This window comes from Plectropomus leopardus, chromosome 24 (genome assembly GCF_008729295.1).
Source record: "Plectropomus leopardus isolate mb chromosome 24, YSFRI_Pleo_2.0, whole genome shotgun sequence".
Classification (NCBI taxonomy): domain Eukaryota; kingdom Metazoa; phylum Chordata; class Actinopteri; order Perciformes; family Serranidae; genus Plectropomus; species Plectropomus leopardus.
In genome coordinates, this window is record NC_056486.1 from 4,529,641 (window position 1) to 4,545,918 (window position 16,278).

Below are 16,278 nucleotides of genomic sequence, written 5' to 3' on the forward strand. Positions count from 1 at the left end.
GTTTCCATACTCCTAACCTCATGCGTACTGAGTGTGAGTATCCCAATTCACAGTTGTGTACCTCTCCTATGTCATTAGTCAGCTACTGATTGTTTTCAGACTTCACTTAAGTAGCTGGATGATTACACACGACCAGCTACACGCAGTAGTTTATCTGTAACAGGGCTGGGCAATATAACAATATTTTATCGATGAATGTGATATGACACTTCATATTGTGATACCATAAGTGCTGTCTTTTTTAGTTTTAGGGTGCTTTCACGTCCTACATGTTTGGTTCGGTTAAAATAAACTCAGGTCTGTTTCTTTGTTTCGTCAGGTTAGAGGCGGGTCTAGTGTGGTGCGTTTGTGGTGTGAAAGCAAACGAAGGGACCACAAGATTTTATGATAGCAGATGTGATTTAAGCATGATTTCAACAAGGTAAACTGTAAATAAATCCATCTGTTGATTGTGAAATGTGACTACGATCTCCTAACTGATCTGCATGCGTCAAAGTCATGTATAGCTATAATTTATGCTAATAATTTGGTAACCACAGTAACATTTATGCAAGTCAGCGTGGGAATTTTCCCTGATAAGAAGCTGCTAAAACTGCTGTGCTTGTGGCCGACAATGTGCACTTACACAGATATTAAGTCCATTAAAAAGTGTGAGACAGAGATCCCACCCTTTTCATCTCGTCTCCACCTGTTTGTCATTATGCATATTGTGCAATCAATTTTCAGCCTAATATTAGCCTACTAATAATGCTCATCATTAGTTAATTCTTTATGAGCTCTCTGTGACACTAAAGAACATAAATAAACACATCTGAAGTGTTAAAGTGCTGCATAAACTTCTGTTAATCACTGTAATTTGATTTACAGACGTTGGTCCTGATGATGCAGAATGAAGTAAAAAATGTATCCGTCAGTCAGTACAACGTCATGTGTACGCCTCTTGGTCCACTTCTAAAAAGTCAGTGTGTAAAGAAACCAGACAAGAACTAAAATGCAACAAAGTAATCATTTTTTTCCCAAAATGAACCAAACTAAATGTGAAAGCACCCTTAAAGCCTAAATTACAGTTAAGTAAAATATTCCAGACTTTTCTATTACTCACCGTTATATTCACATAACTGATGATTATTTACCAAAATTCTCATTGTGTAAATATTTTGTGAAAGCGCCAAGAGTCAACCTCACAATATCATCGAAATATCAAGAAATTTGGATTTAAATTAGATTTTCTTCGGCTCGCCCAGCCCTGATCTGTAACACACTAATTTGAGATGTTACAATTTGTACATAACAGGATTATATTTATTGTGCGTTATTACGTCTAAAGTGAACTACTAAACTACTCGCATATCTTAACCCTTTAACAGCTGAAAACCCGCCCTCCTATATCTTCCTCATTAAAGTGGTAACACCCTTCCTCCTCCTCTCCATCGCCATCCTCCCCCTCCCCCAGCTGCAGACTCCCGAATGAGAACTTGCTCAGAGGCAGCGGGGACGAGTTCACGCCGTTCGAGTTCACCGAATTCATGGAGCTGACAGCGACAGGATTGCCGTACATTAGCGGCTGGCTATACGCGCTGCTGCCTGTGTCCGACTCTGTGTCGCTGGTGTCGGTGCCGCTGCTGGTCGACCCGTCGATCATTTGGACGGGATGGTTTAGATTAGTGTTACGAGTCGTGCTGTTGCCGGGCTTTCCTTGACGGCCAAACAACCGCTGCACTGTGTTGGAGCGCGCCTGACCGGGAACCACAAGGTTTCCGGTGTGATTGCCGTTGGTTATAATCATTCTTCGCTCCACTGGGGCGGAACACGGCGCTTGGCCGTGTAGCCCGGAGCGATGGAGGTCGTGCTGATGGATTGGCGTGGACGTAAGCTGGCTGAGAATGAACGGATCAGTGTCTGAGCGGTTTCGCATGTTGTTGTTGTGATACGGTTTGGCGAAATGTGGCGGTGTGCGGTTTGTGATCGGGGAGTAGCTACCGTAGTGGTTCAGAGGCTGGGATGGCGGCGGGGGAGTGGGAGTCTCCACTGGAACGACTCCTGGACGTTTACTGAAATAATGCCCGCCGTCATCCCAGCGTGGGCGCTGTTGACCGTTTGTCATCTCGGCATGACTGAGAGAGTTTGTGCGGTGGTGGAAGCTGCTAACCACCGGGCTGGAGCACTGACTACGTGTCCCGGTTCCTAAAGGTCGCCCCAACGCCACGCCTCGCTTATCACGACCCTGAAAGATTTCATCCAGCAGCGTGCTGTGGAGCGGGAGGCGACCGTGAAATGAGCCTCCGTTGGGTAAAATTTCATCATCTGTTAGCTCGTGATTCCCATTAAACTTGTGAGACACCGGAGACTGATCTACAGCGATTTTGTTACCCAGCATACCCTGCTGCTGCAGCCCGTTCGTACCCTGCTGCTGCATCAGCCCCTGGTGATTGGTGTGGTAGAACCCATTTACAACCCCGAACAGACTCCCAGTTTGCCCCCCGTTGCGAATGCTACCCCCGTTCCTATTATTACACCCATCATCCGCATTGCTGTCGTTTGCCCCGCTGTGGCCCCTGGGAGCCCTGCTCTTTGTCACGTCACATTCACTGTCTATGTCGCTGCAGTCTATGTAAGGAATAGAGGAGTTGCTGCCTTTGTTTGCCCTGCAGGATGGACCTGGTTGGAGGAACTGCGGGTCCGGCGCTGATCCGTTGCCGTGGTGGTTCTGTCGGGGCTGAATGGGGTCGGTGCTGGGTGCCGCCGGTGTGTCGTGGAAGCCATTGGTGGTTGATGTGGTCGCTGGCGGCTCCTCTGAGCCGTTACATTCAGCTCGATGGCTCAGTCTGGTTGAGTCGGGCTGGTCTGCTAACTGGACAGACATGGCACTCTGTGAATGAGGAAGAAGAGCAACAGGGCGACAGTTGAGGAGAAGCGTTTTAAACTCTTATTTAACTGAGCTTGTTAAACTGAATTCCTAACTTTGAATAAAGAGGGCGAAGAGAAAGCACATTCAGGCACATTCATTCCCCAGAGCTGCTCGGGACAAAAACAGCTTTGTGCTTTTGGCCACAGAGCAGCTCCAGATTTAAGAGATGGAAGGAAGTAATGAAAACAGACACAAAGCATCTGCAGATGTGTACGACAAGTTAGAAGGAATATTAAATGCAAATAAAAACAGCACTACGGATGAATAAAGGTTAGTGTCTGTTCGTACAAAGGGAATACTGCAACCCCCAAAATATTATTTCTATATCAATTACTCACCCTTTATAATAATTTGGGAAAAAGAGAAGTTTTTCTCGCATGCCTCGACGGTGAACCAAGAATCCAAACATTTAAAAACAGCAAAACTACATCGAAACATCTTTTTACAAACTCACACACAACTCAGGCAGTATAATCTGAGACTCATTATCAAGTCATATTCTCAATACTTCCAAAATGAATACTGAAAGCAAAACTTTTCTATGCCTTCTTCAGAGCCAGACTCCATTGACAAAACTAGTAATTTTAGCTGGCTGAACACAGGAGTTGCTGGTCTACCACTACATTGACCAGCTAGATTGGATGTGTTATTGTGTGACTTTGGTGAGTCTGAACTCACACTTTAAAACACCAAAGTGCCCCAATAATGCAAACAAACTCAGTGAGCGAGACAGCGGTAGACTAGCAGCTGCATTGTTCAGCGAGGTAAAATTACTGTTTATGTCGATGGAGTCTGGCTTTGAAGAGAGGATGGATATTTTCCATGTTTTTGGATTCTTTGTTCATCTTTAGGACATGTGAGAAAAAAAGTTTTCTTCAACAATGCAACATTACAAAGGATGAGTAAGTGACATACAAGTGCTCATTTTGGGGTTGAAGTATTTCTTTAAAGTGTGTATTACCTCTTTTGGCACTTGCGATCTGAAGGACGAAGACTGAGGGGACATGCTGCTGTTGGACAGAATCTTACTGTGCTTCCTGAAAACAGAGGACAGGACCGATGAAATCTTGCGTAATAATTGCTATTTCTTTGAAAATCTAAATAATGGACGGGGCTTCACCTCTCAAATGGGACTTTCTTGAGCTCTGAGTCTTTCACATAGTCGATGATTTGCTTCTGGGTTCGACCACTGCAGGTACAAAGAGAGACAAGCAGGTGAGGAAGAATAAATTAAAGACAAGTGGTTGTTTCCTGTTATTCCCTTTCCATCTTTTCCTTACCTGAAGCGGAACGAGGATCCTCTGGTGAAGAGGATGGGCTTGGGTTTAGGTTTTGGCTCCTCAAAGAGCCTGAAGAAGGCGTGATACTCCACACAGATCTTCCAGAAGATTTTACAGCAATCCCTGCTGGCCATGGCAAACTCCAGCGTGTCATGGTGGGCGTTCTGCTGGAAGAGGCAGCGGCAGATTTTAGTAGAGATGGAGGGAAGAAGAGACACAGGACAGACAGAAAAAAGGGCAAAAAATGAGGGAAAGTGAGAAAGGAAAAATGTTGAATGGACTTACAGCGGGGTCTGCTCTCAGTTTTATCAGGAACCTTTTGCGTTTGAAGCTGAGCTTGCGAACCTTGGACCAGTTGAAGGAGTTAATTTTCGTGTACCCCTGAATGAAGGAGAAGACATTGTGAGAAGCTGATTAATATTCATGAAAAATCCATTATCTCACAGGGGTAAAGACAAATTGGATGAATTCTCAATAGAGATTGGAATTCAAAATATGTAGTCTCAGCCTGACTCATGCTGGCATTTTCTAAGAATACAAAAATACAATCTCCGTATCCCAAAATGTGGATTATTGATTCCTATGAATCAAAGACACATAATATAGAGATACTTCCTAGTTCTCTTTACATCTTATCCCCAAAAACAAGCAAATAATATCATTAGGTGCATTCTTCTCCCTAAGTTAAGAGACTGCAAAGACAAATGGAGGCTTATTTATTACTGTTTACATGTACACTAATATTCCCCTATTATTCAGAATATGACAGTATTACAAATCTGAAACGGGCCATGTAAATAATCTCTTATTAAATATTTAATTCTTACTTCTTCTACTCTTACATTTATATTTTGCACACTTGTAGTATGATGCACAAACTGTATTCATACATATGTATCGTATTTCTTGTGCACATATTTGTACAGATTTAATGTGTTTATATTTGTTATACAGCACATCTCTTTATAAATTTAATATTTTCTTATATTTTTCTTGTACTTTTTTTAATATTTGTAGCGAAATGCTAACTTTTACAAAAGCAACTGTGACATCTTCTAATTTCCCCCAAGGGACCTATGAGCGATTCTAAATATGTATCAAGAAAAAGTAACATGCAACAAAGAAAGATCTCTAAAGCAAATTATGCATGACCCTCTACCAGAAAATATTTAAGGAATTTACAGATCATACCTCAAACCTTGAAATGCAGCCTTGTGCTTGACTCTAAGATGACTCACATTTCAGCATAACTATTATAGATTGTCAGTTGGTTGTTAGTTATGATATTTATGGATTTACCTGGAAAACCAGCACCCCGATGTGTGCCACAGCCAGACTGAGTTTAGTCCCCTCTCTGTCCTTGGCTGGGTGCAGACGGACGCCGTACATCTCCAACCGCCGGGCGATTTCCAGCAGCTGGTAGTCCGACTCTGCAGGAGTCTGTCCACTGTGGAGGAGATCAACCAGTCCATTAACTCTTAAACACCTATATCGATGCAAGTTTTCTTTTGCTGCGTTCAGGCACTTTTCATGAGCATCTGATCTTCTGAAACCGTAGGAAATTGGTTTGAGACATTTGGAAAAAACATAGTAAGCAAATTGGCAAAAAATGACACAAAATTAGCTATACAAGATATTATTTTTAAAAAGTCCAGAAAAGCTATATATATCTAATTCTTATAATTTAAAAAACTTACAATTATTGAATAAACAAATAAGCACTTTCTTTGTTCATTTTCTTGTTTTTTTTTTTTTTTTTTTACTTTTCTTTTTCTTTTGCTTATTTTCAAGTAATTCTTTTGTGTCTTTTGGGCCATTTATCATTAAGTTGCTCATTGCTTTGTTTCCATGTTTTTGAAATAAATCAAGCCATTTAGCAGTTTTCAAAGGGTTAATTATCCAATAATTAACATGCCAATCAATCAGCAGCTCTTTCTCAAGCTTAAGCAAGAAAAGATTTTGATTTTTTATTTTATTTCTTTTTTTTTCTGTTAGCCTGTAAATAAAGTGTCTCCACAGCTGTAGGAGGGCACCAGAATGATTTGTCAACATTCATCCCTCACCAAGTGTCACTGTTTGCCCTGTGTAGATATAAGCTGTTCGATGTGACCAATCTCAGGTTTCTCTCAGATTTATTGTGAGTGCAGAAACAACAAACAGTCTTAAAATACACCACAGCATCAGATGGCAATACCCACTGTGGGACGGAAAGAAAAACTGCCACAAAAGAAGTTTGTTTCCTCTCAAATCTGAAAATAGCTTCCTGTTTCCTGTATGAGCTGCTGAATTAGCCACTTCCTTCCTGCGTCGGCTCGGGGAGCTGAGGGATCGGGGAGGAGGGTGTGTGTGGTGTGACTGTGACAAATAATCAACAAGTCTGTGGTTTGGTTTTCAGCTCTTGTCTGTGGTTAAGTATGAGGTTTTCGAGGAATTTGCATCTCCAGAAAACAGGGAATTTATTGTGTATTTGCACACAGTGGTGAGGAAACGCAGCTCTAATGTAAATGCGAGTTGTGTCGCATGAGTGTGTGGTCCCGGGGGCACAGAGGGAGCGCAATGTGGTGTGTTTGCAGATAGCCACCTCTGCGGGGGAGAGATTAAAAGTGTGTGTTTGTGCATGTGTGTGTGTGAGGAGTTGTGGTTAAAGAGATAAATATCTCTGCAGGAGAGAGACTTAATATTATGGGCTGGGTGTAATTGTGTAATGGGTGTGTTTGTGAGCGCACGTCTGAATGAAAAGATATACATCTGTGTGTGTATATGTGTGTGTGTGTGTGTGTGTGTGTGTGACTTGCTGTGGAAGTTATGTGTGTGGAAGTGTTTATGTGAAAAACTATTTCTCCTGACACCTTCAAGCTTAACGCAAAACAGAAACTGATCCGCAGTCAGACTGAAACTCGGCTTAGTACTGTTTTCCAAGCGAGGATAATCTTGACCAGCTGTTTACAGATAAATACTGCTGCTAATGTTACTTTGGGTGGTTCAAGGTGCAGCTTACACAAGAATAATGTGAAAATTAAAGCCTCCAGCACACATACACTGAGAGTTAAGTATGAGACATTTTGTGTCCACCAATTTACTCTTTAAAACAAGCGCAAATTGATTTGATGGAGATGAGTAATTTAACATATGTGCTCACTCACACATGCTTGCGGTGGCAGTCAGTGATCTTGTCTCTGATGGCGTCCTGGTCGGGCAGGTACTTATTGTGGAGGAGATGCTGCCAGCTTTGGGTCTCATCGAAATCTCCAATCTCGGCTGGAGGAGGAGAGACAAGAGGAAGGAGAGGAAGGAGAGGGAGGTGGCAGAGGGGTGAGAATTCAATATTTATTGACAATGAGGAGAGAAATAAAGGTGAGATCATTCAATAAAGACATTCAGGAAAAGAGGAAATGGCATAGATAAAGAAAGCACGAGTACAAGCAAATAGAACCAAAAAAAGAAAAAAATGCATTGTACTATTTTTCCTTTCTCTATTCCAGTTGATTTTTTATTCATACCCCGTCCTAATCTATTCTACTGTAGATCAGATGAAGTGTGATGAAGCGTGCGTCTCCCATCTGTTCAATACCAGCGATAATAAACCCTCGTCATGTACAGTACCACCCTGCAGGTGCACGTACAGGCTTCAGCACTGACAGTTACCACGGCAACCAAGTGATATTCTTTAGCATGCTGTGCAGTGAGCCCCGCCGCTGTCTGCAAGACTGAATTGAATCCATAAATTCTACATCCTTCACATATGGACCTGAATAACAACGGCTACTGCGACAAAGACACATAGTCTGACGAGTACATGCCCGGCGGCAAAAAATATAGAGTTCACTTAATTCAAATATCTAAATAAAAGAGAAAAACTGGTGCTTTATGTAACTGAGAAGACAATGGAATGAAGAATGAGGGACAGGAGGGCTACATATGAGCTGGGATCATGTGCTTATACTGGTGAAAATCTGCCCTGCTGGAGTGAGATGAATCCTCACAAAAGATTTTAAGATCCTCTAAAAGGGGACCTGCAATGCTTTTATATTCTGTCTGCTGATACACTATGTCAGTTGCACATATTAATCATGGCCAAAGTTTAACACAAAGAGGTAAACATATGTTAAAGTAATCCTGTAAAATAAAGCCTCCAGCTTCAGAGCGTTGTGAATATCTGTTTCCATCATTTTTCTTCTACCTTCGAGACAAATTGACGTCAGCTTGTGATTGGTTTCGTTTTTTGGTTATCTGCTCCAGGCACACTACTGCAAGTGTTTACATTACATACATTTCTACCTGTAGCTACACGCTAACTTCAGGGAAACATATAATCCTGGTTGCCTATGTTGTTAATTTCTCCCCAGTTTTGGATTAGATTTTCTGCTAGGACATGCCAGGTGGTACTCGTGATCTTTTACTGTTAATTTTTCCTCAGCAGAAAGTGCCACTATAGGCCTACTGCATCACAGTCATACCCCAACTGCAATAGTTGGGTTTCCATCCAAATGTGGTGCAAATTTTAACTGAAATTTCAGAAAATCTGCAAAGCAAAATGCAAAAGTACGTGCTTTTCTATCCACTATTGTGATGCAATCATTGGGAGTTGGTTGATTGAGGCAAATGTCACTGCAGAAGAGAGCACAATGACATAAAGCTCCCCAGTCAAAACTCAAACGTAGGAAAACAATGGATGTATAACAATAGAGAGAACACTGGGCGATGTTGTTTTGAAGAGAAGATGAAGCTTGCAGTGGCCTAATACTTCATGACTGTATGTCATCATTTATTCGCTGAATCTGTTTCCTGAGCCGCATCTACCCTAACTTTTCTACCTCCCACAAGCGTAAAAACGTTTTCTTCAATATTTTAAGTTTTTTTTTTTCTAATTTTTACATAGATTTTTTAATGCACTAATTAAAAATGTGCATTAAAGAAGGTAGATGGAAACACCTAATGACGGTACAGAGACACAGAGATGCAGAAGATCCAAAAGGACAAAGGGTGATTACAGACATTTCAGGACAGACTGTATGTGTAAAAATACATTGTTACAACCATTTAAGCATGTAAATGTGTAAATCAAATTAATATGGACCTGAAAATGAGCAAAATAGATTCCCTAGTGTTCAACTAAATTAGCTACACAAGCTATTATGAGCGTTGTTAAATAGCCCCCAAAGGGAATATCCATCACGTGTTTATGTCCATGCACACATGCTTCTTCATTAAATTGGTTCCCACTGTGAGACTAAAGACCTTCTTTTAGACGTGGAATATGTAAAATAGCTGTCTTCATCAAGCTGCTCAAGTGATGTGTTTTCATTATTCAGACATTGTTTGTGTGTTGTGGCTTTATTTAGCCTTAATGCTTGCATTTACAGCGTGATATCTGTCACCTGGTGTGTGAGAGGAACGGATGAGAACAGCAATGAGTTTTAAAAAAAGCTATGATAATAAGAAAGTGTTTTATTGTTCTTTCACAGACATCTTGTGTGTGTGTTGCACTTACACTGGATGATGTGTGAGACCATGAGAGCAGCACTGGTGTCGTTACAGATGAGACGACCGCAGGCCAGGTCGCGCTTAATCTGCAGGGCAAACAGATACCTAGAGAGAAAGAGAAAGACAGAGGGAATAAAAGACACAGACAGAAATAGAAAAGAGCGTGGGAGGGAGAAGAGTTGGAAAGCAAGGAGGTAAAAAAGGTTATTAGGTTAATGCACGCTTTATAAACTCAACTGTCAAAAGCTATTCCATTACCATCTGGCATAAACTGCTGATAATTTGCATCTACTGACTTCAGACGAATCTCTAATTGAGTTTATGCCCTTTTCTGTTAATCATTACACAGTCAGCCACTCCAACATGATCTGCACATGTTGCCAGGTCATGACGCTGCATTTCGATAAACAGCAGAGACAGCAGTGAAAAAAAAAGCAGTGAGACAGCTGACCTCAAAACTTAACAATCAGCACTAAGACAAAACACACATAAATTGTGTCTGTTTCATATTGTATCTTTCAAGGATTTGTTACATATTTTAGGATAAAGCCAGTAGAAAGGACAAAAATATGAGGACAAACAGTGGACTGACCCCCAGAGGTGCACATCTCTGTGTGTGATTAATGGTGCACAGCAGCTTTTTACGTGATATCCAATTCAACCTTTTTATGACTGCATAATTATCTCTCTAATAAAGTTAATGAGGCTTTGGCGAGTTTCAATATCTTTTTATTTTAGCCTTGAGTAATTCTTGTTATATAAAAACGCTGCACCACTTTCAAGTGAAATACATCATGGCGATTCAAACTCTTAAAAGACACCAGAGTACTGTTTTAATATATTAGTATAAATGCATAAAAAATACAGAAAACTTTAAGAAGAACTTTTAGAAGATTAAGAAATATATATCTGATATTTATTTCTATATTTCCGTGCAACTGCATTTAGTTTTTGACAATAGGTAGGAGATACTAACCTCTGCATTTATTTCCTAATTTTTGCATTTATTTATTTATGTCTGTAATTAATTTTGGCATTTTTTCATTATTTATTATTTTACCGAAAGCTGATTTTATTGACAAGAGTCCATGTGGAATATGGAGGATGGAAAGTGACATGTAAATACATACATTAAAATGCACAAATAAATAAAATAATAAATAAATGTGTTTAATATGTTGCTATAATGTATACTGGAGCAGCATGGATTGGCCAGTGTCCCATTTTTAATAAAAAGCTAATTTCAGCGTTTTATATCTTCAAAAATATCTTTCTTCCATCTGCCCGTGTACATATTTGGTCTGTCTGCACCCACATTGAGCATCAAAGGAAACACTGACAGCAGTGAAATGCTGTGAGAGCCAAACAAAGAAACATAAAAAAAAGCGGCTGTGTGCCACTTCCTGTTTGACGCTGGAGTCAGCTGGCTCACTTCAAGACAATATGAGATCAGTGGAATAAACTGGCCAGCTGAGAGGCAAAACAACGTCAGTGGAAAATATGTAAGACGTTCTGCACTGGCGATGATGTACTCTTATGAAGTCAGAGTTACGATCCTTGAGATTTCAGTCCTTAACTGTTTTGTTGTTTTGTAGGAGCATTTTTTAGTGACTAACAAGTACATTGCATTATTTAATGAAGGACAAAATTGACACAGGGAACTATAAATAAACAAATAATCAATAAATAAACAAAAATAATATTAAAAATAAATGAGTAAAATAAAAGTATGTTTAGATACAGCAATCAATAAATAAATGTATCAATAAATACTAGAATAAATCAATAACTATTGAAATAAACAATTTAAATATCAAATAGGTGAATAAAAAAACAAGAAATAAATGCATAAATAAATAAATAAAAGTTGATCATAAAAAGGACGCAGAGAAATATATATATATTATATTTATTTCTACATTTTTATACAACTACATTTATTTTTCAGTATTTCTTCTTCTGTATGTGAAATAAGGTCCTACCATCTGCATTTATTCCTTGATTTTGTTTTATTTCTGTATGTATTGCATTTTATTGACAAAATAATCACAGGAAATGCCAATATATACATATAAAAAGGCCCAAATACATTTTGAAAATGCTAAAATTAGTATGTAAATAATGTAATGAATGCATAAATAAAGAAAGAAATGCAAAAGTTAGGACCTCCTCCCTCATTATGACACAGACATACAGATATCAATAAATCTAGTTGTACAAAAATGTAAAAAAACAAATATAAGACATTTATATATTTATGTCCTGTTTAATGATCAATATTTATGTATTTATTTTCATATTTATTTTCTGATGCTCGTGTCATTTTTCCTCCTCTATACTTCCTGTGACTTCTAAATAATAAAATCAACTTTCAGTAGGAAATCTTCGTCTGCCTAGTAACTTATCACAGCTCTAAATCAGATGCAGTGAAGTGAACAGTAAACAGCAGGCCCATATCAAATTACAAAACTGGGTTACATGAATCTTGGCACATGTCAGAGCGTCTGCGGAGAAAAGTTTCCTCAAAAAAGCCTTGTAGGGTTTATAAAAGTCTTGTCCAAGTCCAAGATGTATCATTTTAGTTATTATATCATTAGGAATGATAGTGCTGGGATGTGCAATGCAAAGTGATATAATAATAAATGATTTTAGAAATGATATGTGATATTAAAAGATCTTAAAAAATCTTAATGAAGGCAATTTAAATCAACAAAGGTAATAGCGTACTCTGCCATTAACAATGAAAACTACTACACAGAGAGGTAGTTACAGAATGTAAATACACTGAATGGCTGCTGTTGGAAAAACGCAGATTTGAAATAGTTTTAAAACCAGAGTTTAATTATAACTGTATTCAGTTACCAAAGATCCCCTCACAGATAAGAGGCTCTACGCTCAATTCCTGCTCGGCACTCGTCTCAAGTGAACCCAGCTGGGTAGCAAGAGACAACCACAGCATTATGGGTAAAAGTGGCCAAATGTTTTGCAAAATGGAGCTGCACTGTATGAGCCTGAATGAGCTCAGACGAGCACAAACTGAGCTGTCAGACTAAACAAAGCAGAAAGGCAGACAAGATGGTGACTGATAATTCACACTTTCTGAAAGAGGAATTGAAAAGGAGGCAAAGAGGGAACATTTATCCGAAACAATCTAATCTCTGGATGTTAACAGGGCAAAAGAAAGATGCTACTCCAGATACAGCTGGATCTTTAAAATTACTTAACATTAAAAAATGTCTTCCAGAGAAAAAAAAAATTAAGTATTTTTTCAGTAAAACAGCCAAAAACGATGGATCAAAAGTGGTCCGGGCATTCATCTCCTTTCAGCTGGTTTGGAGCCACGAGTGTTTTCAAGAGTCTGCTTCCCAGATGGACAAAAAAATGTTGTTTGGGTCCAGAAAAGCCAAAAAAACTGTGTTTGATGTTGTGGCGTGTGGATATAAATGTGTAATAAATGTTAATGGCTGACAGAGGACGACAAAAAGTACAAAACAAGATGCAAACATATTGTAACAAGGCGGGTGCTGTATGTTCAGACGCAGCTGTGTGAAAATCCTCCTGAAAAACATTCTGCCCAGACGGCAGGCCAAAATCAAAACAGCGTGTCTTTTAATCTGAGAAGTTCCTCCTCAGATAGGTGTGGTTTCTGTGTCGAGAAGACTTACCGAGTCAGCTCCTCCAAGAGCTGTGTGTGGTCAGGAGGGAAGAACTTCACCACAAAACGAAGGATGGTGTTTTTAGGCCCTGGAGGAAGGAAGAGGAGGGAGAAGTCAGTGATTTAGAGAGATTTCAGTTCATCTGTGTGTAACATTTACTCAATGACTGTGATTCACAAAGTATGACTGGCTGTTCTCATTGAAGAGATGGTCAAGTGTAAGACGTTGTGTTTATTTTGAAAAAAAAAATTATCTGTTTTTAAATCTGCTGAGATACTCACGTCTGATCTGTTTCAGTGTCGGCTTCAGCAGATCCAGCCACACCTGCAGAGAACAGATCACAACTTTACTGTTATTGCTGTGAGTCAAAGCAGGGCTGCAACTGATGATTACTTTCATGATTGATAAATCTGACAATTTTCACGATTAATCAAATAATCGTTTTGTCTTGAAAATGTAAAGAAAATGGTGAAAAATGCTCATCACAATTTCCCAAAGCTGTACCTTTAAACTGCTACTTTCGTCCAATCAACAGTCCAAAACCCAAAGACGACCCCACACTGACATCATGCATCATTTACGATCAAAAATGACAACAAAAAGCAGCAATTTCTCCCATTTAAGAAGCTACAACCAGCAAATGTTGGACATTTTTGCCTTAACTGACTATCAAAATAGTTTGTGATTAATTTTCTTTTTGATCAGCTAATCAATTAATCATTGCCACTCCACATCAAAGACTGACATTTGAGGACCTTTACCTAAATATCAAAATCAAAAATCCTTATAATAACCTTTATTATAACCTTATAATAAAAGCCAAATGAAACAGTTCTTTCCAGCAAACTTCCTGCACACTATTTAAAAAAAATATTTGGAAACTGGGGAGCCATAAAATCAGGCTTTACCCAGTTAGGCCTACACCAACTGGAGGCACATTTTAACTGATATGATATGTCGGGGAGTTTATTTATTATACCTATAAAATTCAAACTATAGCTAACAAAAACAAGATAAAACCACTCAGTTATCTACTTGACGTTTAGCTTCATGTATTTCTGTATCTTTCTGTGAATGTTCGCTGACATTGTTGCCGTTATTTCTCCAGCATTACATCACTTATTCCATCGATCCAATTCAAAAAAACAGTTTTTTAAGCCTGAGGCGCTGAAATGCACAGTGAGAGTCCAGTGTTTGAGTACACTGAAGTATTTGTACGAACATTTTGAGAGATGAATGGGTCTGACTGTTGCTCTCCAGTTAACTTTCCCTTCATTAGGAGATTTTTTACGCACAAATGCCGATTCTACCAGCAGATGTTAGCAGCCAGAAATGCAGCAGAGACGATAGCATCTGCAAACACCATTGAAACAGACAGCAAATTATTACAACCAGCTGCTCCGTCGTGAAAAAGGTGGAACAAGTGAGTGCAGGTTAACACCATATTGATGTAGATGAAAGGAGGATAGGCAAATGGGAAGTTTCCATGTGTGCAAAATGTGGTAAACAGAGCTACCTGACTATGAGCATGTCGTCGGGTGGAATTATAAATTCCAAAGGGCTAGAAAGACACCCAAAATATAATACAATGCATGTTTTTATGCTTTGATGGCGGTAAGGTCAAAAATTGCAGTTTGAATGGGATTCAATGGTGCATTTGTTGCATTTAACACAGTCTTCCTGAGTGTATGCCATATGCATAACCACAGCCAAAATTTTAAAAAATGAAGAATGAAAAGCACATAAAATGCACCAAACAGTCCCTATGGGTTAAAAAGGTTTAGACCATAAATTGATGCAGAAAATGCGCATACGGGTGCATTAAAAAAATCACCAGAATGCAAAAAAATCAAGTTTTTGATGCTCTAAATTTTCTGGCAGAGGAGTAATATAATATAATAATAAATAATCAGAGTGAGAGAATCAAAGAAAATACCTGAAATTTTAACTTGAGCCACATGTCAATCTGCAAAAACAACAAGTAAAATAATAGAACATATGTTAACATATCCCACTTTAAGTGAGTCTCATACCGTCATCTTGCGCTGGTCCTGGTACTCCAGTCCAAAGTAGTCTCCCTCCACCAGATTGAGATGAGCACAAACCAGGTCAAAGAGCACTTTGCCGGGGGAACGTTGCTGCGGGAGACGAACAGAGGTGGAAAAACACAAATTTGATTAAAGGTAAAAGAGGAAACTGGAGGGCAGGGGAGGTGAGAGGAGGAAAGTAATGCAGGGAGGCCACACAGTGTCACACAGCATCTCATCACGGGAGTGCTGATAATGGAATTGAGCGGATTATTTATTTAACCTAATAAGACTCCACATGTGTCATCTACCTTTCCTTAGAATTGCATGTTACTTTCGTCCAAAAAAAAGCTGGAGGAAGGTGAGGGAGAAAACTCCTGACTCGTGCATCTCTAACAAGCCTCTCCTCCCTTAACAAGCTGCTGAACTTTGACCTTGACGTGAGGTCTTGGATTCAGGTTTGGGACTAATGAATAGCTGCAGGCCGAGGCTCAGTTGGGAGTGCTCAACCAGCATGCCCCAGGAAAAGTGTTTTCTTCGTCTAATGATGTAGCTATACCTGCTGCTGGCAATGCAGAGGAAGAATTGCTTTGTTGGCAACTTTAACAATACAGAGTCCAGTTTTCTGCAAAACAACGTCGGGTTTGGAGGAAACACAGGAGCTAAATCATGTGACCCAAAAAGAAGAAGATAGTGGAATATGGTGCTTGAGATTTACATTTTACCATAGTTTTGTCTGGACTCATTCAGCAGCAGTATGGCAAGCTCTCCTTCCCTCTTTCATCTTTTTTTGTTGTTGTTGATTTAAATTTAAAAAATAAAAATGAATAATTAGGGGAACTCATTGAAACCTGGGTTGACATCAGTTTTCGTGTGCTGCATTCAAATGCCTTTCATGAGAATTTAAACCTTTGAAATCAGAC

The 16,278-nt window shown here is 39.4% G+C and overlaps 1 protein-coding gene across 1 annotated transcript in view; it reads right to left on the reverse strand.

Annotated features, from left to right (window-relative positions):
* The window catches only part of LOC121962944 (FERM, ARHGEF and pleckstrin domain-containing protein 1-like), a 71,617-nt gene that overhangs the window by 19,190 nt on the left and 36,149 nt on the right, over nt 1–16,278 (reverse strand). The window contains exons 3-13 of the mRNA XM_042513283.1: nt 15,362–15,466; nt 13,610–13,652; nt 13,338–13,416; nt 9,680–9,777; nt 7,332–7,446; nt 5,488–5,635; nt 4,474–4,569; nt 4,189–4,355; nt 4,029–4,097; nt 3,870–3,945; nt 2,659–2,869 (exon numbers count right to left, since the gene is read on the reverse strand). Coding sequence (XP_042369217.1) covers nt 2,659–2,869; nt 3,870–3,945; nt 4,029–4,097; nt 4,189–4,355; nt 4,474–4,569; nt 5,488–5,635; nt 7,332–7,446; nt 9,680–9,777; nt 13,338–13,416; nt 13,610–13,652; nt 15,362–15,466 — 1,207 coding nt within the window. The remainder of the gene's footprint in view (nt 1–2,658; nt 2,870–3,869; nt 3,946–4,028; nt 4,098–4,188; nt 4,356–4,473; nt 4,570–5,487; nt 5,636–7,331; nt 7,447–9,679; nt 9,778–13,337; nt 13,417–13,609; nt 13,653–15,361; nt 15,467–16,278) is intronic.